General features: G+C 44.1%; 1 protein-coding gene across 2 annotated transcripts in view; it reads left to right on the top strand.

The window, feature by feature from the left end:
* The first annotated feature begins 5,148 nt into the window (after positions 1–5,148).
* ears2 (glutamyl-tRNA synthetase 2, mitochondrial) overlaps positions 5,149–23,419 on the top strand; it is a 24,202-nt gene continuing 5,931 nt past the window's right edge. Inside the window, exons 1-4 of one of the 2 annotated variants that reach the window (XM_060899364.1) lie at positions 5,149–5,297; positions 5,331–5,378; positions 5,598–5,753; positions 5,901–6,090. In XM_060899364.1, coding sequence (XP_060755347.1) covers positions 5,162–5,297; positions 5,331–5,378; positions 5,598–5,753; positions 5,901–6,090 — 530 coding nt within the window. In that variant the 5' untranslated portion in view covers positions 5,149–5,161. Of the gene's footprint in view, positions 5,379–5,597; positions 5,754–5,900; positions 6,091–23,419 lie in introns of both variants that reach the window. The other variant, XM_060899363.1, reaches the window with a different exon arrangement.

The following is a 23,419-nucleotide window of genomic DNA, read 5'->3' as shown; positions in this document are numbered from 1 at the left end:
AACCACTCGTTGAGGACTGAGTGAATTTAATTAATTAATTTAATGATACTAATAAAGTGTGTTAGTAACTGGGAGAGATTCGCAGGATGTGATCACGAGTCTAAATTAACTTTAAAAAGTTGACTTTCATTAGTGTGTGTGTGTGTGTGTGTGTGTGTGCTAAGTCTCTGCTGTAACATAATTTTCTGAAGCTACTTCACATCGCATTATTCACAGGGTTAGCACTACTGGCTAACACTAATGCTAACTTCCTCTCCTTAAATTCCCAAACACACAGCTGCTCAATGCAGCATTTCCTCTGTACTGGAAATCCACAAATCCTACCAGCGCACGCACACACACACACACACACACACACACACAGCCTGGATGTGGCGCCCTATGTTTAAAGGAGCGAGTCAGTATTTTAGTGAGTTGGGCTTTGATTGTGGTGCACACCTGTATTTTCAGGTAGAGACTTCCTCCCTGACTCCGCCCCTTTCCTTTGATTCTTAAAGAGCTGTGGCGCCTCCATTACTGAGTACACACACACACACACACACGAGACATAACTCCATATGACACGTTGACTCTGTCTGTGTGTGTGTGGTGTAGAATTAATAAATTCTAGAGATAAATTCCCATAGTTTTATTTAAAGTAAAAAAAGAATAAAATATATTTATGAGTTGTTTCTCTCAGTGTGTTTCTGTATTTATTTATTTGTTTAGTTTGTCAACAGGAACATCATAAACTTGACTTGTTCCTAAAAGCACTAAAGATGCTCCAAAGTTTGGTCTAAAACTATCCAAAGGGAAGTGGGATTGTGATTTATTTTATTGATTTCAAAACAAAATATTGTATATGACTCGGTGTAGATCAGTGACACGAGTCTGCGCTGCAAAGTTATTACATTTACATGAAGCTTCTGAAGTTTGAAATAAATAATTTTTTAAAATAATCACCTGTGTATTTATACTAAAACAGTTATCTGCCTCAGGCTCACTGAATATCAGGGAATAATAACCTCAACCTCATCTCCCTCATTATTCCCCCATATTCACCTCGCCTTCGGAGAATAATTATTAAATAATTATGCAGAAATCAAACTGAAGTGTTGAACTTTAGATCAACAGGTCATTAAATATACAGAGTGTCATCAGTGTAGATAAAGAAGCAAATAAAAAACATAGAACTGAGGAAAAATCTTTACGTACACCTCGGCTAAAGATATTTTTAACTCCACACAGTTCATGTTAATATCCATTTCTTTCGCATGTTAATGACGGCGTCTACTTTCTTCATATCTGAGGTGATTTTAAAACAATCGATTAAACACAGACATATTTCAGCTTTAATTCACTTTTTCAGAATTCCAGTGGGTCAAACGTTACAGACGGTGTATTCTTTAAACAGTCTGGAAGTTTCCAGAAACTGTTGTAATGACTTTTAGAAGCTTCTGATTGGCCATGTGTCATAATTAAGCATTAATTAAAGGACCTGACTGTAAAAAGGCCAAACTTTAGAAGCAGTGCCTTTTTGCACTTAATACCCAAGATACTCAGCCAAGACCTCAGGAAATAGATGATGGATCTGCATAAGTCCTGTTCCTCTCTCAGAGCAAACAACTGAAGGTACCACGAGCATCTGTATAAACATCTGTATGCAAATATAAAAAATCCTGGGAGCAAACAGACACTACATCATTCAGGAAAGAAGTACAAATGAACTCCCAGTGAAGAATTAACTTTGGTCCAAAAGTTTCTACTAAAGACAATAACAAAGGAGCTGGTGAAAAGAATGGAGGCATCAGGTAGCACAGTATAGTCTTCCATCACCTTGGCCTGAAAGACTGTCACACAAGAAAGAAGTCACTCCTCCAAGACCATCATAAAAAAGCCCGGCTATAGTATGGAGGTGATCAGCAGCCTGTTGGAGGAGAGTTCTCTGATCAGAGGAAATAAAAGATCAGAGCTCTGTATGAAGGACAAACAGGTGAAGGTTTTAATCTGAAGAACATTGTCCCAGCTGTGAAGCATGGTGGTGGCAGCATCATGTTGTGGGGAGGTTTTACAGGAAAAGGGATGGCTGTACTTCAGGAAAGAGATGGATTTATGAAGGAGGAGGTTTATCTATAAACACTGAAGCAACACCTCAGGAAATCAGGCAGAAAGTTAGACCTCGGTCACACCAGGTTCTTCCAGCAGAACAATGATCCTCCACAAACCCTTGAGTGGAGTGATCATCACAACGCCCTGAGCTGGATCCCACAGTGTGTGTGTGTGTGTGTGTGTGTGTGTGTGTGTGTGTGTGTGACTGAAGAGGACCATGAGCCTGACTGATTTACAGCAGCTCTGTCAGGAGGAACCAGCTACGAGTCCAACAGAGTCGTGAGAAACTTGTGGAAAACTACAACAAGAGCTTCGTTCAAGTTCAAGCAGCTCAAAAGCAACGACACCAAACACTGACAGTGTATTTAAACTTTTGATCCACTGAAAACCTGATCTCCTTAACAAAACACAGGAAATGTAAAGAAACATGAGATGTGTGAAGGTGTAAAAAACTGAGTTTGAATGTCGTGATGGAGGTGAAGGTCGTGATGGAGGTGAAGGTCACGGTGGAGGTGAAGGTTGCGATGGAGGTGAAGGCTGTGATGAAGGTGAAGGTCACGGTGGAGGTGAAGGTCGCGATGGAGGTGAAGGTCGCGATGGAGGTGAAGGTCGTGATGGAGGTGAAGGCTGTGATGGAGGTGAAGGTCGTGATGGAGGTGAAGGCTGTGATGGAGGTGAAGGCTGTGATGGAGGTGAAGGTCACGGTGGAGGTGAAGGTTGTGGTGGAGGTGAAGGTCGCGATGGAGGTGAAGGTCGCGATGGAGGTGAAGGCTGTGATGGAGGTGAAGGTTGCGATGGAGGTGAAGGTCACAATGGAGGTGAAGGCTGTGATGGAGGTGAAGGCTGTGATGGAGGTGAAGGTCACGATGGAGGTGAAGGCTGTGATGGAGGTGAAGGTCGCAATGGAGGTGAAGGTCGCGATGGAGGTGAAGGTCATGATGGAGGTGAGGGTCATGATGGAGGTGTGTGTAACTCTTTGGCCTCAGCAGCGAGGAACAGAAGAGACTGGTCCTTGTGTTTGTCCATGGTTTACTAGTTCGAAACCTGAAACATATGGATTTTTCTGACTCCTGAAGCTGAAATGGACTCCAGATTACACAATAACTACAAAAAGGATCTCACACACACACACACACACACACACACTTGAATACTTTTATTTGAACCCACTATTAAAAATTAACATATACAGGATTCAAATATTATCAAGGTTTACCTCAAGGGTATAAAAAGCATCGCCTACGCCACACTGCAAGGCTGCCTATTACAGCTGATATCGAGCAGAACTTCGCCAGTTGTTTAGATTTTACTCTGGAAAGCCCTGCCAGTCTTAACCCACTCACTGTTCATTTATGTACGTGCCCCAAACTACCAAATATCAGGACGATGAGTGTGCAGGAATAGCCAAGGCTGGTAATAGCTGCAACTAGGGACTGATATTTGGCCATTTTGCCATAAAAGGCCATGTCCATAATATATATGTATCAAAAACACATCCTACTTCAACTACTACTGCCTGCTTTCTATTCATGTCCTGAAGTACAATGTCAGGGGTGTTGGGGATAGTACCAAACACATCCTCAGTGCTGCCGAACCACTCCACCGTCAAGCGTGAATGTTTGTGCATACTTGGGAAGAGTGGCTCAACAGCACTGCCGATGAGGTCCACAATGCGACCATGACGTGCAGTATAGAGTGGTTTATACACGCTGCAACCATTCGCAACATGTGCGACTGACTCCAACTACACGTCATGGTCAGCATGCATCAGGCAGTGTGGCTGGTGATGTTCAGGATACCACAATGCCAGGGTGTATTTTGTTGGCAACACCTGCAGTCTAGCCTTAATAATAAAACAGAGAATGTCCTCCCCACAGCAGCGTTCCTGTAGATGGAGTGTGAGACAGTGTGGTCGGCAAAGTCAAGGACTGCCAACTTTCCCTGCATTCTCAATCCTGTCCAGTGCTGTTTTATTAATAGCTGCTTGCTGTTGAGGAGGGTTCTCCTTGCTGTTAAATTCTGTAATGTGTGTTGTGATCCATTGTAACAGATGGTGGCTTCCACAGATATGGACGGGTCTATGACTACTGTGTCAAATGACCCTGCTTGGGACAGTATGTTTTCCCTTGTCCATTTCAGCTTGACCTCCATTCTGTTGCACAGGTCGTTCAGCTCTGGCCAGTCAATAACTACAAAAAGGATCTCACACACACACACACACACACACACAGGTCAGGAATGATGCAGTGATCACGGCCGTGTCCAGGGCAGAGCAGAAGGAAACAGGAGGAGTGTACAGCTGACCCACTATAACACACTGGTGAGAACAGTGGACAGCACCACCATGTGGAGAACCTGGGAACTTCCTGAGCCAGGAAACCAGAAAGAGCTGGTGAGAGAGGAACAATGAACCTGAGAGAGACTGTTATCGACTCCATCGATTATTTTCCTACAACAGTATGTCCCCAAGTGTTTTATTCCTTTTATACCAGATCACTCTGCCAGCAATTACACATTTTCTTTATTATAGTTGGATTTCATGTAGAACATCAGTGAAATGAGTTAGTTCCTGTTGTCACTGATGTTATAGCAGCTATAAACAGTCGTTCCCTCACCAGACACTCTTTATTCTCTCTCCTGAAGTAAATCCGCATGTTCCTGAGAAACTGTAAAGGAGTGTAAACTCCTCTGTGCTGAAGACGTCGGAAACCTTAAAGTTCCAGATTCACCTCTGGCCGTTACACAGCGCTCACACTGGAGACTCCTTACAGAGACGATAAGAGCGGAGACATGTCCTTCACCATCTCAATGATTACACACCTTTTCATTGGTTTATTATGAATTGAAACCAGTGCTACTGTCAGAGGTGCTGTGAGAGAGAATTAATCAACACCTTCTGAGTGGAACTCAACCCTGCTGTGGAGAACACAAGAGGTTCCAGATAAAATTAATATGAACTGAAGTTAATACAATAAATGGATGAAACTGGTGTGAATCAGAGCACTTTTATTATGAAATGTGGACCCGTTTATTATGAAACGTCATTTCCGCTGTGTGTGTGTGAGAGAGAGAGATGGTGTTGGGTCGGATCCCCGGTTTCAGTGCGCGGTTTTATAATAATAAGAATGTAAGAATGAAGAACCCGAGCCGGAGTGCGTCTGGCACCGGAAGTGTGTCTGGGCTCAGAGATACTCGCACCGGAAGTGTGTCTGGGCTCAGAGATACTCGCACCGGAACTGTGTGTGTAGCCGAGAGAGAGGTCCGGGTTCGATTCGCCCCGAGTCCCACTGGTAACACACTCACTGTGATTTAAAGATTATATGAAAGATCAGAGGTTAATCAATCATTTATTAAATCTGTTTTATTGATAAAATGTTTTTCACCCTCAAAGTCAAAACTCTAATAATGTGGAAAACACTGAAGAGCTGGAGCATTCCACTCTGAACACTCAGATGGAGCAGTTTCAGACCCATCCAGCATGAACACTCCTCTGTGTGTGTGTGTGTTAGGGTTCCTCCACCTGGGTGGGTTGCGGACGGCGCTCTATAACTTCCTGTTTGCGAAGCAGCATGGTGGGACGTTTATCCTGAGGCTGGAGGACACCGATCAATCACGCATAATCCACGGGGCAGCACAGGACATCGAGCACACGCTCGAGTGGGCGGGTATAACATCACCATGATGATGGGTCAATGTTACTGACATCACCATATCGACAATAGAAGAACACTGTAGCGTGATCACACCAACATCACTGACATGCTGATAATCACTCCACTGATCAGTAACCAGTCCTGCGTGTGTGTGTGTAGGTATTCCCCCTGATGAGAGTGTATCAAGAGGTGGTGTGTATGGCCCGTATGTCCAGTCTGAACGTTTGAGTTTGTATTCTGCTGCTGCGACGTCTCTGATAGAATCAGGCCACGCCTACTACTGTTTCTGCACCAATCACAGATTAGAGTTGCTCAAGAAGGAAGCATTGCGTAGAGGACAGACACCAAGGTAGCGCACAAACACACACACCTGTTATCATGCCTGAAACACACACACACCTGTTATCATGCCTGAAACACACACACACCTGCTATCATACCTGAAACACACACACCTGCTATCATACCTGAAACACACACACCTGTTATCATACCTGAAACACACACACCTGCTATCATACCTGAAACACACACACACCTGTTATCATACCTGAAACACACACACCTGTTATCATGCCTGAAACACACACACACCTGTTATCATGCCTGAAACACACACACACACACACCTGTTATCATACCTGAAACACACACACACACACCTGTTATCATACCTGAAACACACACACACACACACACCTGTTATCATGCCTGAAACACACACACACACACCTGTTATCATACCTGAAACACACACACACACACACACACACACACACCTGTTATCATGCCTGAAACACACACACACCTGTTATCATGCCTGAAACACACACACACACACACACCTGTTATCATGCCTGAAACACACACACACACACCTGTTATCATGCCTGAAACACACACACACACACACACCTGTTATCATGCCTGAAACACACACACACACACCTGTTATCATGCCTGAAACACACACACACACACCTGTTATCATGCCTGAAACACACACACACCTGTTATCATGCCTGAAACACACACACACACACACCTGTTATCATACCTGAAACACACACACACACACACACCTGTTATCATGCCTGAAACACACACACACCTGCTATCATACCTGAAACACACACACCTGCTATCATACCTGAAACACACACACACCTGTTATCATACCTGAAACACACACACCTGCTATCATACCTGAAACACACACACCTGCTATCATACGTGAAACACACACACCTGTTATCATACCTGAAACACACACACCTGCTATCATACCTGAAACACACACACACCTGTTATCATACCTGAAACACACACACCTGTTATCATACCTGAAACACACACACACCTGCTATCATACCTGAAACACACACACCTGTTATCATACCTGAAACACACACACACCTGTTATCATGCCTGAAACACACACACACCTGTTATCATGCCTGAAACACACACACACCTGCTATCATACCTGAAACACACACACCTGTTATCATACCTGAAACACACACACCTGTTATCATACCTGAAACACACATACACATACACAGACACCTGTTATCATGCCTGAAACACACACACACATACACACACACAGACACCTGTTATCATGCCTGAAACACACACCCACACACACCTGCTATCATACCTGAAACACACACACACCTGCTATCATACCTGAAACACACACACCTGTTATCATACCTGAAACACACACACCTGTTATCATACCTGAAACACACATACACAGACACCTGTTATGCCTGAAACACACACACACATACACACACAGACACCTGTTATCATGCCTGAAACACACACACACACACACACACCTGCTATCATACCTGAAACACACACACACCTGTTATCATACCTGAAACACACACACCTGCTATCATACCTGAAACACACACACCTGTTATCATACCTGAAACACACACACACATACACAGACACCTGCTATCATGCCTGAAACACACACACAGACACCTGTTATCATGCCTGAAACACACACACACACACACCTGCTATCATACCTGAAACACACACACACATACACACACACAGACACCTGTTATCATGCCTGAAACACACACACACACACACACCTGCTATCATACCTGAAACACACATACACCTGCTATCATACCTGAAACACACACACCTGTTATCATACCTGAAACACACACACCTGCTATCATACCTGAAACACACACACGTTATCATACCTGAAACACACACACCTGCTATCATACCTGAAACACACACACCTGTTATCATACCTGAAACACACACACCTGCTATCATACCTGAAACACACACACACACCTGTTATCATACCTGAAACACACACACCTGTTATCATACCTGAAACACACACACCTGTTATCATACCTGAAACACACACACACCTGCTATCATACCTGAAACACACACACCTGTTATCATACCTGAAACACACACACCTGCTATCATACCTGAAACACACACACCTGTTATCATACCTGAAACACACACACACATACACAGACACCTGTTATCATGCCTGAAACACACACACACATACACACACACAGACACCTGTTATCATGCCTGAAACACACACACACCTGCTATCATACCTGAAACACACACACACCTGCTATCATACCTGAAACACACACACCTGCTATCATACCTGAAACACACACACACATACACAGACACCTGTTATCATACCTGAAACACACACACACCTGCTTTCATACCTGAAACACACACACACACACACCTGTTATCATACCTGAAACACACACACACACACACCTGCTATCATACCTGAAACACATACACACACACACAGACACCTGTTATCATGCCTGAAACACACACACACACACACCTGTTATCATACCTGAAACACACACACACCTGTTATCATACCTGAAACACACACACACACACACCTGTTATCATACCTGAAACACACACACCTGCTATCATACCTGAAACACACACACACATACACACACACAGACACCTGTTATCATGCCTGAAACACACACACACACACCTGTTATCATACCTGAAACACACACGCACCTGTTATCATACCTGAAACACACACACCTGCTATCATACCTGAAACACACATACACACACACAGACACCTGTTATCATGCCTGAAACACACACACACACACACACACACCTGTTATCATACCTGAAACACACACACACCTGTTATCATACCTGAAACACACACACACATACACACACACAGACACCTGTTATCATGCCTGAAACACACACACCTGCTATCATACCTGAAACACACACACACATACACACACACAGACACCTGTTATCATGCCTGAAACACACACACACACACACACACACACACCTGTTATCATACCTGAAACACACACACACCTGTTATCATACCTGAAACACACACACACCTGTTATCATACCTGAAACACACACACACACACACCTGCTATCATACCTGAAACACATACACACACACACAGACACCTGTTATCATGCCTGAAACACACACACACACACACCTGTTATCATACCTGAAACACACACACACCTGTTATCATACCTGAAACACACACACACACCTGTTATCATACCTGAAACACACACACCTGCTATCATACCTGAAACACACACACACATACACACACACAGACACCTGTTATCATGCCTGAAACACACACACACACACCTGTTATCATACCTGAAACACACACGCACCTGTTATCATACCTGAAACACACACACCTGCTATCATACCTGAAACACACATACACACACACAGACACCTGTTATCATGCCTGAAACACACACACACACACACACACACCTGTTATCATACCTGAAACACACACACACCTGTTATCATACCTGAAACACACACACACATACACACACACAGACACCTGTTATCATACCTGAAACACACACACCTGCTATCATACCTGAAACACACACACACATACACACACACAGACACCTGTTATCATGCCTGAAACACACACACACACACACACACACCTGTTATCATACCTGAAACACACACACACCTGTTATCATACCTGAAACACACACACACCTGTTATCATACCTGAAACACACACACACCTGCTATCATACCTGAAACACACACACCTGCTATCATACCTGAAACACACACACCTGCTGTCATACCTGAAACACACACACACACCTGCTGTCATACCTGAAACACACACACACACACACTTGCTATCATACCTGAAACACACACACACACCTGTTATCATACCTGAAACACACACACCTGTTATCATACCTGAAACACACACACACACAGACACACGTTATCATGCCTGAAACACACACATTTTAATTCTTTTATTTGGATCTTAACACGGGCAAAAAAAAAATCAAAGATCCCAACATTAGCTAGAAGTACGTCAAAGAAATGAACAGGTCAGATCAAACATGAGAGCCATGTGCAACTCATCATTAATAATTTATGGATAAACATGACACCTTCGTCTCCAGATGGACAAACTACCAACAATAGCAGAGATGGAGCAGAACTTTGCCAATCTTTTTGCATTTGGCTTACTTAGTCCACACAACTGTCGTCCTCTCACAACAGGTTTATGCCCATGTCCAAGACTCCCAATCACAAGTACAATTACTTTGCATTGAAAACCCAAGTTTGTTATCCTGTCAACAAGTGGCTGATACTTCAGCCATTTAGAGTTAAAACAAATATCCATATATCAATCGAAACAACATCCTATTTCAATAACAGTTACAGTTTTAAAATTCACATCTATGATTGTGATATCTGGAGTATTTGGAATGTTGTGAAAAATGTTATTGTTTGCAATGTTGTTATTAAACCAGTTCATTTGGACCACAGAATGTTTGTATATTCGTGTTGTCCTTTCTAATAGATCTGTAATACATTGCGACACCAGGTCCACTAGTCTGTCATGCCTTGAAATGTAAAGGCCTTTGTAAAAGCAACATCTATTCAAGACATGTGCAGTGGTCTCATTTTCAAGAGTGGCAGGGTGAAGAATGCATTGCGGATTGTAGCTGGATGGGTACCAAGTGGCCAGATTGGATCTTGTAGGCAGGACTTGAATACGGGCCTTAACTGTAAATGTGAGGATGTCTTCACCAAGAGAGTTGTTTGAAAATATGGAATGGGACAGGGAATGGTCGCAGGGTTTCCCATACATAGACCACTGTGTTGTGCAGCGCCACACAATGGATTCCTATCGCCACACAGACTCGCGATTTTGAAAAAAAAAATATTCCGTTGTGTATCGTTCTGTTCATTCATAGTGCTCTTTCTTCTTGTTCACGCGCGCGCACACACACAGAGAGAGAGAGAGACGGAGAGGCGTGTACACAGGCCTGCCGGTGTGCATACACCCGGACTGCAAGTAGGCCTGTTAGGCTAATTAAAAATAACGCAGCCTTTCCGATTCGCCTTCCGACCCCTTATTTTAAAAGGTAGCCTACGTCGTGCTCGTGATGAGCTTTATCATAGCCTTCTTGGCTTACAGGAAACAGACATCCCTGAGTCAGGCTATAAACCAATTTTGATGCAGACAGCAGCAGCTTGACGCGAGGAACCGGCCTTATTGCATTATCCCGCTTCAGCGATGACTTCCCTTCCGATAGGGCACTGGAGTTTTTTTTTTCAGGAAGCCACGCAGAATTAAATGTTCTGATAGGGCATGCAGGCTTTGCACCAATTAGGGTAATGCTTTTTCATTATTGTTAGTTGCCTTGGTGTTACCTTAAGTGGTTTCTTATGTCTAATTATGAAATTTTATTTTATTATTTTGTTGTTACATTGTACTATTTATTTCATTTTAGTATTGGTTGAGGTAAGTGTTGAGTTCAATATTTAAAATAAAAACCTGCAGCTTGTTTTTTGCAATTTATTCCTTGAATGTCAGCTAAAGAATGATTGAAAGATTGCCACCAAAAAGGCAAAAAACTAAGGTCAAAACCAGAGATGCACTGATTGACTGGCTGCCGATCGGAATCGGCCGATTTTCACGTGATCGGCCATGACCGGCGACCGGCCGGGCAAAATTAAAATATGCCGATTTTCTGCCGATCAAAACTTGTGTATCACATAGAGATGAAAGTGGAAATACTCGTAATTCGCAACTAAAAAGACTGCAGCTACACTGGCAGCTTGAACATGCTTTCTAGTGCGATTGTGTTGCGCTTGCGCAGAACAGTGTCAGTCCTGCGCGCCTAACGAGCTCCGGCGTGCGCGCCGTTAACAAAAAACAAAAATTCACTATATTTGGATATCCAAATATAGTGAATTTTTTTTGTGCCAGATATTGGATGTGAAAAGAAGAAACGTTTGTGGTTGTGTGAATTTCCCATTACAGGAATTAATACGTTAGCTTACTACCAAACATCTAGTTAGGTTTGTACAAAGAGAGAGAGAAAAAAGTCTTTTTGTTTGTTTTACAACCTTGGCTGCACTTGATTCCATTGGAAATTACTCTACAAATACACATTTGACAAAGATGATAGAATGGCTATGGTATAAATATGACTGGAAATTATTTTTGTATTTTGATACTGAATGAAGAAATGGGTTGCTCTATAAGGCAGAAGTTTTCAGATCTAAACAGGCTTATGAAAGTGTGTTCCATAGCAGTGGGCAAATAATATATGAGGGGGAAGTTGTTTTTGTGCCAGATATTGGATGGGAAAAGAAAAAAATGTTTGTGTGAATTTCCTATTTCAGGAATTAATATGTTAATACCAAACATGAAGAAAGATTTTACAAAGAACAATGTCTTTTTGTTTGTTTTCAACCTTTTGAGGTGTTGAAAATGTATTACTGAAAATCTGGCAGAATGTTCTATTAAAGAAAAGATAAAAAGAAAATAGTCTTTGTGTGTGCTGTGAAGTGGTTTGAAAAAATGAAATCGGAATTGGCCAAAATCAGTATCAGCAGGTCACACTCCATCGGAAATTGGAATCGGCCCAAAAAATTGCAATCGGTGCATCTCTAGTAAAAACTAAACTTTAACTTCAATGTTGGTGAGTAATTTTCATAAATTTAAAAGACAGGTTTTCCACCAACCTCAAGCCCAGCAAACTAATGGCCTGCGCTGTAATGTAAAGTTGGGTCGAGGAATGAAACCAGGCAGGGTTCTGGGAAAAATTGTTTTAGCTGTCTTCTCTTAAAGAACTTAAAAGAATTTAGATTATTCAGTTCAATCTCAAATGCTTCTTGTAGCTTTAAAATAGTCCCAGCAGGTGACTCTGAAGAAAAATACTGTGTGTTTGAACACCGCCTGCTGTAAACACTTTGCATTATACACCCCAATGACCGACTTCACCGACCGCCACGACACCACCGCGCACGATTCCCTCAGCGGCACAGTGGAGCACCACAACTTGCTACCTGGTCTGTGGGAAACGCTGGGTCGGCAAATGACAAAGACGCCAATTTTCCCTGCAACCTTAGATTTTTCCAACGCTGTGCACTATGACAGCGCTTCATTTTCATGATCGCTGCTCTCGCACCTTTCGTCGGCAGTTCATATTGCATGCCATTCACCTCATGCATTACGCGGGGGTAGATGAGCGGGTCATTAATGGTGTCTTTAAGTGCGACTGTTTCGCTGCCTGGTCTTGCCCACTTCATGTTAATCCCAGTCCGAAGGCAAAGATCATTTAAATTGAGCCGGTCAGACCGCACACCAAACCCCACCGCCTTGATATTAAATTTTCCATTATCTTTCAGTTGAAAGCCGAGGAACTGCGATTCACCTTCTTGCGCAAATGGGACTTTCCGCTTTTGGAGATGATTTATTAGTGAGGCACGAGCCAGCTCTCGGACTGTTGGGTCACTGTTGTTAAGCATGTTAAGTAAATGTCCAATTCTGGTGGTGGTGTATACCCACTCAATATTAGGGACCCCCAAACCACCCTCCTTTCGAGATTGAAATATGACTTCTCGGGTTGAGTGCGTGTCCAACCCTAACCACTTCCTCACCAGTTGTACAGTCTTATTATTTAGTTCTGTGAGTGATTTTTGTGGAATATGGATATTTGCAAATAAATGGTGAATTTTGGCCGAGGCCATTTCACCTATAGCCTGAATCTTCATTAAGGTCGGTAATGGACTACAGTCAATTAGATCCAGTCTGTTTGTTTACTCATTAATGAGCTCCGAAAGTTGCGCATCCCAATTTCCTGCTATATTAAATTTATGGCCAAGATATGTGTATGTTTCATGACGTGAATAAACTTGTATAGGTCTCTGCTGAATTGTGAATAAAGGCAATTTATCGGATTTAGATGAATACCAGCAGTTTCCTCCGCTACGTCTCTCATAGAAGACAGCGCATTTGTCCTGTCTCACTTTCAGACTTGACCATTGCAGAAATGTGTCTGTGCACTTGAGCATTAGATGGATAACGCTAGAGTTAGGTGTGTGTGTGTGTTTCAGGTTTGATAACGTGTGTGTGTTTTTTAGGTATGATAACGTGTTTGTGTCTGTGTGTATTTAAGGTTTGTGTGTGTGTTTCAGGTAGGATAATGTGTGCACGCGCGTGTGTGTGTTTCAGGTATGATAGTCGGGGTGTGTGTGTGTGTGTGTGTGTGTGTGTTTCAGGTATGATAGTTGGGGTGTGTGTGTTTCAGGTACAGTGGTGCTTGAAAGTTTGTGAACCCTTTAGAATTTTCTATATTTCTGCATAAATATGACCTAAAACATCATCAGATTTTCACACAAGTCCTAAAAGTAGATAAAGAGAACCCAGTTAAACAAATGAGACAAAAAATATTATACTTGGTCATTTATTTATTGAGGAAAATGATCCAATATTACATATCTGTGAGTGGCAAAAGTATGTGAACCTCTAGGATTAGCAGTTAATTTGAAGGTGAAATTAGAGTCAGGTGTTTTCAATCAATGGGATGACAATCAGGTGTGAGTGGGCACCCTGTTTTATTTAAAGAACAGGGATCTATCAAAGTCTGATCTTCACAACACATGTTTGTGGAAGTGTATCATGGCACGAACAAAGGAGATTTCTGAGGACCTCAGAAACAGCATTTGTTGATGCTCATCAGGCTGGAAAAGGTTACAAAACAATCTCTAAAGAGTTTGAACTCCACCAATCCACAGTCAGACAGATTGTATACAAATGGAGGAAATTCAAGACCATTGTTACCCTCCCCAGGAGTGGTCGACCAACAAAGATCACTCCAAGAGCAAGGTGTGTAATAGTCAGCGAGGTCACAAAGGACCCCAGGGTAACTTCTAAGCAACTGAAGGCCTCTCTCACATTGGCTAATGTTAATGTTCATGAGTCCACCATCAGGAGAACACTGAACAACAATGGTGTGCATGGCAGGGTTGCAAGGAGAAAGCCACTGCTCTCCAAAAAGAACATTGCTGCTCATCTGCAGTTTGCTAAATATCATGTGGACAAGCCAGAAGGCTGTTGGAAAAATGTTCTGTGGACGGATGAGACCAAAATAGAACATTTTGGTTGAAATGAGAAGCCTCATTTTTGGAGAACGGAAAACACTGCATTCCAGCATAATAACCTTATCCCATCTGTGAAACATGGTGGTGGTAGTATCATGGTTTGGGCCTGTTTTGTTGCATCTGGGCCAGGACGGCTTGCCATCATTGATGGAACAATGAATTCTGAATTATACCAGTGAATTCTAAAGGAAAATGTCAGGACATCTGTCCATGAACTGAATCTCAAGAGAAGGTGGGTCATGCAGCAAGACAACGAACTTAAGCACACAAGTCGTTCTACCAAAGAATGATTAAACAAGAATACAGTTAATGTTTTGGAATGGCCAAGTCAAAGTCCTGACCTTAATCCAATCGAAATGTTGTGGAAGGACCTGAAGCGAGCAGTTCATGTGAGGAAACCCACCAACATCCCAGAGTTGAAGCTGTTCTGTACGGAGGAACGGGCTAAAATTCCTCCAAGCCGGTGTGCAGGACTGATCAACAGTTACCGCAAACGTTTAGTTGCAGTTATTGCTGCACAAGGGGGTCACACCAGATACTGAAAGCAAAGGTTCACATACTTTTGCCACTCACAGATATGTAATATTGGATCATTTTCCTCAATAAATAAATGACCAAGTATAATATTTTTGTCTCATTTGTTTAACTGGGTTCTCTTTATCTACTTTTAGGACTTGTGTGAAAATCTGATGATGTTTTAGATCATATTTATGCAGAAATATAGAAAATTCTAAAGGGTTCACAAACTTTCAAGCACCACTGTATGATAGTCGGGGTGTGTGTGTGTGTGTGTGTTTCAGGTATGATAGTCGGGGTGTGTGTGTGTGTGTTTCAGGTATGATAGTCGGGGGGGGTGTGTTTCAGGTATGATAGTCGGGGTGTGTGTGTGTGTGTTTCAGGTATGATAGTCGGGGTGTGTGTGTGTGTGTTTCAGGTATGATAGTCGGGGTGTGTGTGTGTTTCAGGTATGATAGTCGGGGTGTGTGTGTGTGTGTTTCAGGTATGATAGTCGGGGTGTGTGTGTGTGTTTCAGGTATGATAGTCGGGGTGTGTGTGTGTGTTTCAGGTATGATAGTCGGGGTGTGTGTGTGTGTTTCAGGTATGATAGTCGGGGTGTGTGTGTGTGTGTTTCAGGTATGATAGTCGGGGTGTGTGTGTGTGTTTCAGGTATGATAGTCGGGGTGTGTGTGTGTGTTTCAGGTATGATAGTCGGGGTGTGTGTGTGTGTTTCAGGTATGATAGTTGGGGTGTGTGTGTTTCAGGTATGATAGTCGGGGTGTGTGTGTGTGTTTCAGGTATGATAGTTGGGGTGTGTGTGTTTCAGGTATGATAGTCGGGGTGTGTGTGTGTGTTTCAGGTATGATAGTCGGGGTGTGTGTATGTGTGTTTCAGGTATGATAACAGGTGTGTGTGTGTGTGTGTGTGTGTGTGTGTGTTTCAGGTATGATAGTTGGGTGTGTGTGTGTGTTTCAGGTATGATAGTCGGGGTGTGTGTGTGTTTCAGGTATGATAGTCGGGGTGTGTGTTTCAGGTATGATAGTCGGGGTGTGTGTGTGTGTTTCAGGTATGATAGTCAGGGTGTGTGTGTGTGTTTCAGGTATGATAGTCGGGGTGTGTGTGTGTGTGTGTGTGTTTCAGGTATGATAGTCGGGGTGTGTGTGTGTGTTTCAGGTATGATAGTCGGGGTGTGTGTGTGTGTGTTTCAGGTATGATAGTCGGGGTGTGTGTGTGTGTGTGTGTGTTTCAGGTATGATAGTCGGGGTGTGTGTGTGTGTGTGTGTGTTTCAGGTATGATAGTCGTGTGTGTGTGTGTGTTTCAGGTATGATAGTCGGGGTGTGTGTGTGTGTTTCAGGTATGATAGTTGGGGTGTGTGTGTTTCAGGTATGATAGTCGGGGTGTGTGTGTGTGTTTCAGGTATGATAGTCGGGGTGTGTGTGTTTCAGGTATGATAGTCGGGGTGTGTGTGTGTGTGTTTCAGGTATGATAGTTGGGGTGTGTGTGTTTCAGGTATGATAGTCGAGGTGTGTGTGTGTGTTTCAGGTATGATAGTCGGGGTGTGTGTGTGTGTTTCAGGTATGATAGTCGGGGTGTGTGTGTGTGTTTCAGGTATGATAGTCGGGGTGTGTGTGTTTCAGGTATGATAGTCGGGGTGTGTGTGTGTGTTTCAGGTATGATAGTTGGGGTGTGTGTGTTTCAGGTATGATAGTCGGGGTGTGTGTGTGTTTCAGGTATGATAGTCGGGGTGTGTGTGTGTGTTTCAGGTATGATAGTCGGGGTGTGTGTGTGTGTTTCAGGTATGATAGTTGGGGTGTGTGTGTTTCAGGTATGATAGTCGGGGTGTGTGTGTTTCAGGTATGATAGTCGGGGTGTGTGTGTTTCAGGTATGATAGTCGGGGTGTGTGTGTTTCAGGTATGATAGTCGGGGTGTGTGTGTGTGTTTCAGGTATGATAGTTGTGTGTGTGTGTTTCAGGTATAATAGTTGGGGTGTGTGTAATTCAGGTATGATAGTCGGGGTGTGTGTGTGTTTCAGGTATGATAGTCGGGGTGTGTGTGTTTCAGGTATGATAGTCGGGGTGTGTGTGTGTGTTTCAGGTATGATAGTCGGGTGTGTGTGTGTTTCAGGTATGATAGTCGGGGTGTGTGTGTGTGTTTCAGGTATGATAGTCGGGGTGTGTGTGTGTGTTTCAGGTATGATAGTTGGGGTGTGTGTGTGTGTTTCAGGTATGATAGTCGGGGTGTGTGTGTTTCAGGTATGATAGTCGGGGTGTGTGTGTGTTTCAGGTATGATAGTTGGGGTGTGTGTGTTTCAGGTATGATAGTCGGGGTGTGTGTGTGTGTTTCAGGTATGATAGTTGGGGTGTGTGTGTTTCAGGTATGATAGTTGGGGTGTGTGTGTTTCAGGTATGATAGTTGGGGTGTGTGTGTTTCAGGTATGATAGTCGGGGTGTGTGTGTGTTTCAGGTATGATAGTCGGGGTGTGTGTGTGTGTTTCAGGTATGATAGTTGGGGTGTGTGTGTTTCAGGTATGATAGTTGGGGGGTGTGTGTTTCAGGTATGATAGTTGGGGTGTGTGTGTTTCAGGTATGATAGTCGGGGTGTGTGTGTGTTTCAGGTATGATAGTCGGGGTGTGTGTGTGTGTTTCAGGTATGATAGTCGGGGTGTGTGTGTGTGTGTTTCAGGTATGATAGTCGGGGTGTGTGTGTGTGTTTCAGGTATGATAGTCGGTGTGTGTGTGTGTTTCAGGTATGATAGTCGGGGTGTGTGTGTGTGTTTCAGGTATGATAGTCGGGGTGTGTGTGTGTGTTTCAGGTATGATAGTCGGGGTGTGTGTGTGTGTGTTTCAGGTATGATTGTCGGGGTGTGTGTGTGTGTTTCAGGTATGATAGTCGGGGTGTGTGTGTGTTTCAGGTATGATAGTCGGGGTGTGTGTGTGTGTTTCAGGTATGATAGTCGGGGTGTGTGTGTTTCAGGTATGATAGTCGGGGTGTGTGTGTGTGTTTCAGGTATGATAGTTGGGGTGTGTGTGTGTGTTTCAGGTATGATAGTCGGGGTGTGTGTGTTTCAGGTATGATAGTCGGGGTGTGTGTGTGTTTCAGGTATGATAGTTGGGGTGTGTGTGTTTCAGGTATGATAGTCGGGGTGTGTGTGTGTGTTTCAGGTATGATAGTTGGGGTGTGTGTGTTTCAGGTATGATAGTTGGGGTGTGTGTGTTTCAGGTATGATAGTTGGGGTGTGTGTGTTTCAGGTATGATAGTCGGGGTGTGTGTGTGTGTTTCAGGTATGATAGTTGGGGTGTGTGTGTTTCAGGTATGATAGTTGGGGTGTGTGTGTTTCAGGTATGATAGTTGGGGTGTGTGTGTTTCAGGTATGATAGTCGGGGTGTGTGTGTGTTTCAGGTATGATAGTCGGGGTGTGTGTGTGTGTTTCAGGTATGATAGTTGGGGTGTGTGTTTCAGGTATGATAGTCGGGGTGTGTGTGTGTGTTTCAGGTATGATAGTTGGGGTGTGTGTGTTTCAGGTATGATAGTCGGGGTGTGTGTGTTTCAGGTATGATAGTCGGGGTGTGTGTGTTTCAGGTATGATAGTCGGGGTGTGTGTGTTTCAGGTATGATAGTCGGGGTGTGTGTGTGTTTCAGGTATGATAGTTGGGGTGTGTGTGTTTCAGGTATGATAGTCGGGGTGTGTGTGTGTGTTTCAGGTATGATAGTTGGGGTGTGTGTGTTTCAGGTATGATAGTCGGGGTGTGTGTGTGTGTTTCAGGTATGATAGTCGGGGTGTGTGTGTTTCAGGTATGATAGTCGGGGTGTGTGTGTGTTTCAGGTATGATAGTTGGGGTGTGTGTGTTTCAGGTATGATAGTCGGGGTGTGTGTGTGTGTTTCAGGTATGATAGTCGGGGTGTGTGTGTTTCAGGTATGATAGTCGGGGTGTGTGTGTGTGTTTCAGGTATGATAGTCGGGGTGTGTGTGTGTGTTTCAGGTATGATAGTCGGGGTGTGTGTGTGTGTTTCAGGTATGATAGTCGGGGTGTGTGTGTGTGTGTTTCAGGTATGATAGTCGGGGTGTGTGTGTTTCAGGTATGATAGTCGGGGTGTGTGTGTGTGTTTCAGGTATGATAGTCGGGGTGTGTGTGTGTTTCAGGTATGATAGTCGGGGTGTGTGTGTGTGTTTCAGGTATGATAGTCGGGGTGTGTGTGTGTGTGTGTTTCAGGTATGATAGTCGGGGTGTGTGTGTTTCAGGTATGATAGTCGGGGTGTGTGTGTGTGTTTCAGGTATGATAGTCGGGGTGTGTGTGTGTGTTTCAGGTATGATAGTTGGGGTGTGTGTGTTTCAGGTATGATAGTCGGGGTGTGTGTGTGTGTTTCAGGTATGATAGTTGGGGTGTGTGTGTTTCAGGTATGATAGTCGGGGTGTGTGTGTGTGTTTCAGGTATGATAGTCGGGGTGTGTGTATGTGTGTTTCAGGTATGATAACAGGTGTGTGTGTGTGTGTGTGTGTGTGTGTTTCAGGTATGATAGTTGGGTGTGTGTGTGCGTTTCAGGTATGATAGTCGGGGTGTGTGTGTGTTTCAGGTATGATAGTCGGGGTGTGTGTTTCAGGTATGATAGTCGGGGTGTGTGTGTGTGTTTCAGGTATGATAGTCAGGGTGTGTGTGTGTGTTTCAGGTATGATAGTCGGGGTGTGTGTGTGTGTGTGTGTTTCAGGTATGATAGTCGGGGTGTGTGTGTGTGTTTCAGGTATGATAGTCGGGGTGTGTGTGTGTGTGTGTGTTTCAGGTATGATAGTCGGGGTGTGTGTGTGTGTGTTTCAGGTATGATAGTCGGGGTGTGTGTGTGTGTGTGTGTGTTTCAGGTATGATAGTCGTGTGTGTGTGTGTGTGTTTCAGGTATGATAGTCGGGGTGTGTGTGTTTCAGGTATGATAGTCGGGGTGTGTGTGTGTGTTTCAGGTATGATAGTTGGGGTGTGTGTGTTTCAGGTATGATAGTCGGGGTGTGTGTGTGTGTTTCAGGTATGATAGTCGGGGTGTGTGTGTTTCAGGTATGATAGTCGGGGTGTGTGTGTGTGTGTTTCAGGTATGATAGTTGGGGTGTGTGTGTTTCAGGTATGATAGTCGGGGTGTGTGTGTGTGTTTCAGGTATGATAGTCGGGGTGTGTGTGTGTGTTTCAGGTATGATAGTCGGGGTGTGTGTGTGTGTTTCAGGTATGATAGTCGGGGTGTGTGTGTTTCAGGTATGATAGTCGGGGTGTGTGTGTGTGTTTCAGGTATGATAGTTGGGGTGTGTGTGTTTCAGGTATGATAGTCGGGGTGTGTGTGTGTTTCAGGTATGATAGTCGGGGTGTGTGTGTGTGTTTCAGGTATGATAGTCGGGGTGTGTGTGTGTGTTTCAGGTATGATAGTTGGGGTGTGTGTGTTTCAGGTATGATAGTCGGGGTGTGTGTGTTTCAGGTATGATAGTCGGGGTGTGTGTGTTTCAGGTATGATAGTCGGGGTGTGTGTGTTTCAGGTATGATAGTCGGGGTGTGTGTGTGTGTTTCAGGTATGATAGTTGTGTGTGTGTGTTTCAGGTATAATAGTTGGGGTGTGTGTAATTCAGGTATGATAGTCGGGGTGTGTGTGTGTTTCAGGTATGATAGTCGGGGTGTGTGTGTTTCAGGTATGATAGTCGGGGTGTGTGTGTGTGTTTCAGGTATGATAGTCGGGTGTGTGTGTGTTTCAGGTATGATAGTCGGGGTGTGTGTGTGTGTTTCAGGTATGATAGTCGGGGTGTGTGTGTGTGTTTCAGGTATGATAGTCGGGGTGTGTGTGTGTGTTTCAGGTATGATAGTCGGGGTGTGTGTGTGTGTTTCAGGTATGATAGTCGGGGTGTGTGTGTGTGTTTCAGGTATGATAGTCGGGGTATGTGTGTTTCAGGTATGATAGTCGGGGTGTGTGTGTGTGTTTCAGGTATGATAGTTGGGTGTGTGTGTGTTTCAGGTATGATAGTTGGGGTGTGTGTGTTTCAGGTATGATAGTCGGGGTGTGTGTGCGTTTCAGGTATGATAGTCGGGGTGTGTGTGTGTGTTTCAGGTATGATAGTTGGGGTGTGTGTGTTTCAGGTATGATAGTCGGGGTGTGTGTGTTTCAGGTATGATAGTCGGGGTGTGTGTGTTTCAGGTATGATAGTCGGGGTGTGTGTGTTTCAGGTATGATAGTCGGGGTGTGTGTGTGTGTTTCAGGTATGATAGTCGGGGTGTGTGTGTGTTTCAGGTATGATTGTCGGGGTGTGTGTGTTTCAGGTATGATAGTCGGGGTGTGTGTGTGTTTCAGGTATGATAGTCGGGGTGTGTGTGTGTGTTTCAGGTATGATAGTCGGGTGTGTGTGTGTTTCAGGTATGATAGTCGGGGTGTGTGTGTGTGTTTCAGGTATGATAGTCGGGGTGAGTGTGTGTGTTTCAGGTATGATAGTCGGGGTGTGTGTGTGTGTTTCAGGTATGATAGTCGGGGTGTGTGTGTGTGTTTCAGGTATGATAGTCGGGGTGTGTGTGTGTGTGTTTCAGGTATGATAGTCGGGGTGTGTGTGTGTGTTTCAGGTATGATAGTCGGGGTGTGTGTGTGTGTTTCAGGTATGATAGTCGGGGTGTGTGGGTGTGTTTCAGGTATGATAGTCGGGGTGTGTGTGTGTGTGTGTTTCAGGTATGATAGTTGGGGTGTGTGTGTTTCAGGTATGATAGTCGGGGTGTGTGTGTTTCAGGTATGATAGTCGGGGTGTGTGTGTTTCAGGTATGATAGTCGGGGTGTGTGTGTGTTTCAGGTATGATAGTCGGGGTGTGTGTGTGTGTTTCAGGTATGATAGTTGGGGTGTGTGTGTGTGTTTCAGGTATGATAGTCGGGGTGTGTGTGTGTGTTTCAGGTATGATCGTCGGGGTGTGTGTGTGTTTCAGGTATGATAGTCGGGGTGTGTGTGTGTGTTTCAGGTATGATAGTCGGTGTGTGTGTGTGTGTTTCAGGTATGATAGTCGGGGTGTGTGTGTGTTTCAGGTATGATAGTCGGGGTGTGTGTGTGTTTCAGGTATGATAGTCGGGGTGTGTGTGTGTGTTTTAGGTATAATAGTCGGGGTGTGTGTGTGTGTGTTTCAGGTATGATAGTCGGGGTGTGTGTGTGTGTTTCAGGTATGATAGTCGGGGTGTGTGTGTGTGTTTCAGGTATGATAGTCGGGGTGTGTGTGTGTGTGTTTCAGGTATGATAGTCGGGGTGTGTGTGTTTCAGGTATGATAGTCGGGGTGTGTGTGTTTCAGGTATGATAGTCGGGGTGTGTGTGTGTGTTTCAGGTATGATAGTCGGGGTGTGTGTGTGTTTCAGGTATGATAGTCGGGGTGTGTGTGTGTGTTTCAGGTATGATAGTCGGGGTGTGTGTGTGTTTCAGGTATGATAGTCGGGGTGTGTGTGTGTTTCAGGTATGATAGTCGGGGTGTGTGTGTGTTTCAGGTATGATAGTCGGGGTGTGTGTGTGTGTGTTTCAGGTATGATAGTCGGGGTGTGTGTGTGTGTGTTTCAGGTATGATAGTCGGGGTGTGTGTGTGTGTTTCAGGTATGATAGTCGGGGTGTGTGTGTGTGTTTCAGGTATGATAGTC

The sequence above is a fragment of the Neoarius graeffei genome, chromosome 18 (assembly GCF_027579695.1).
Source record: "Neoarius graeffei isolate fNeoGra1 chromosome 18, fNeoGra1.pri, whole genome shotgun sequence".
Classification (NCBI taxonomy): Eukaryota; Metazoa; Chordata; class Actinopteri; order Siluriformes; family Ariidae; genus Neoarius; species Neoarius graeffei.
Note: the sequence above shows the minus strand (reverse complement) of the source record. Positions and strands in the feature narration are given on the sequence as shown.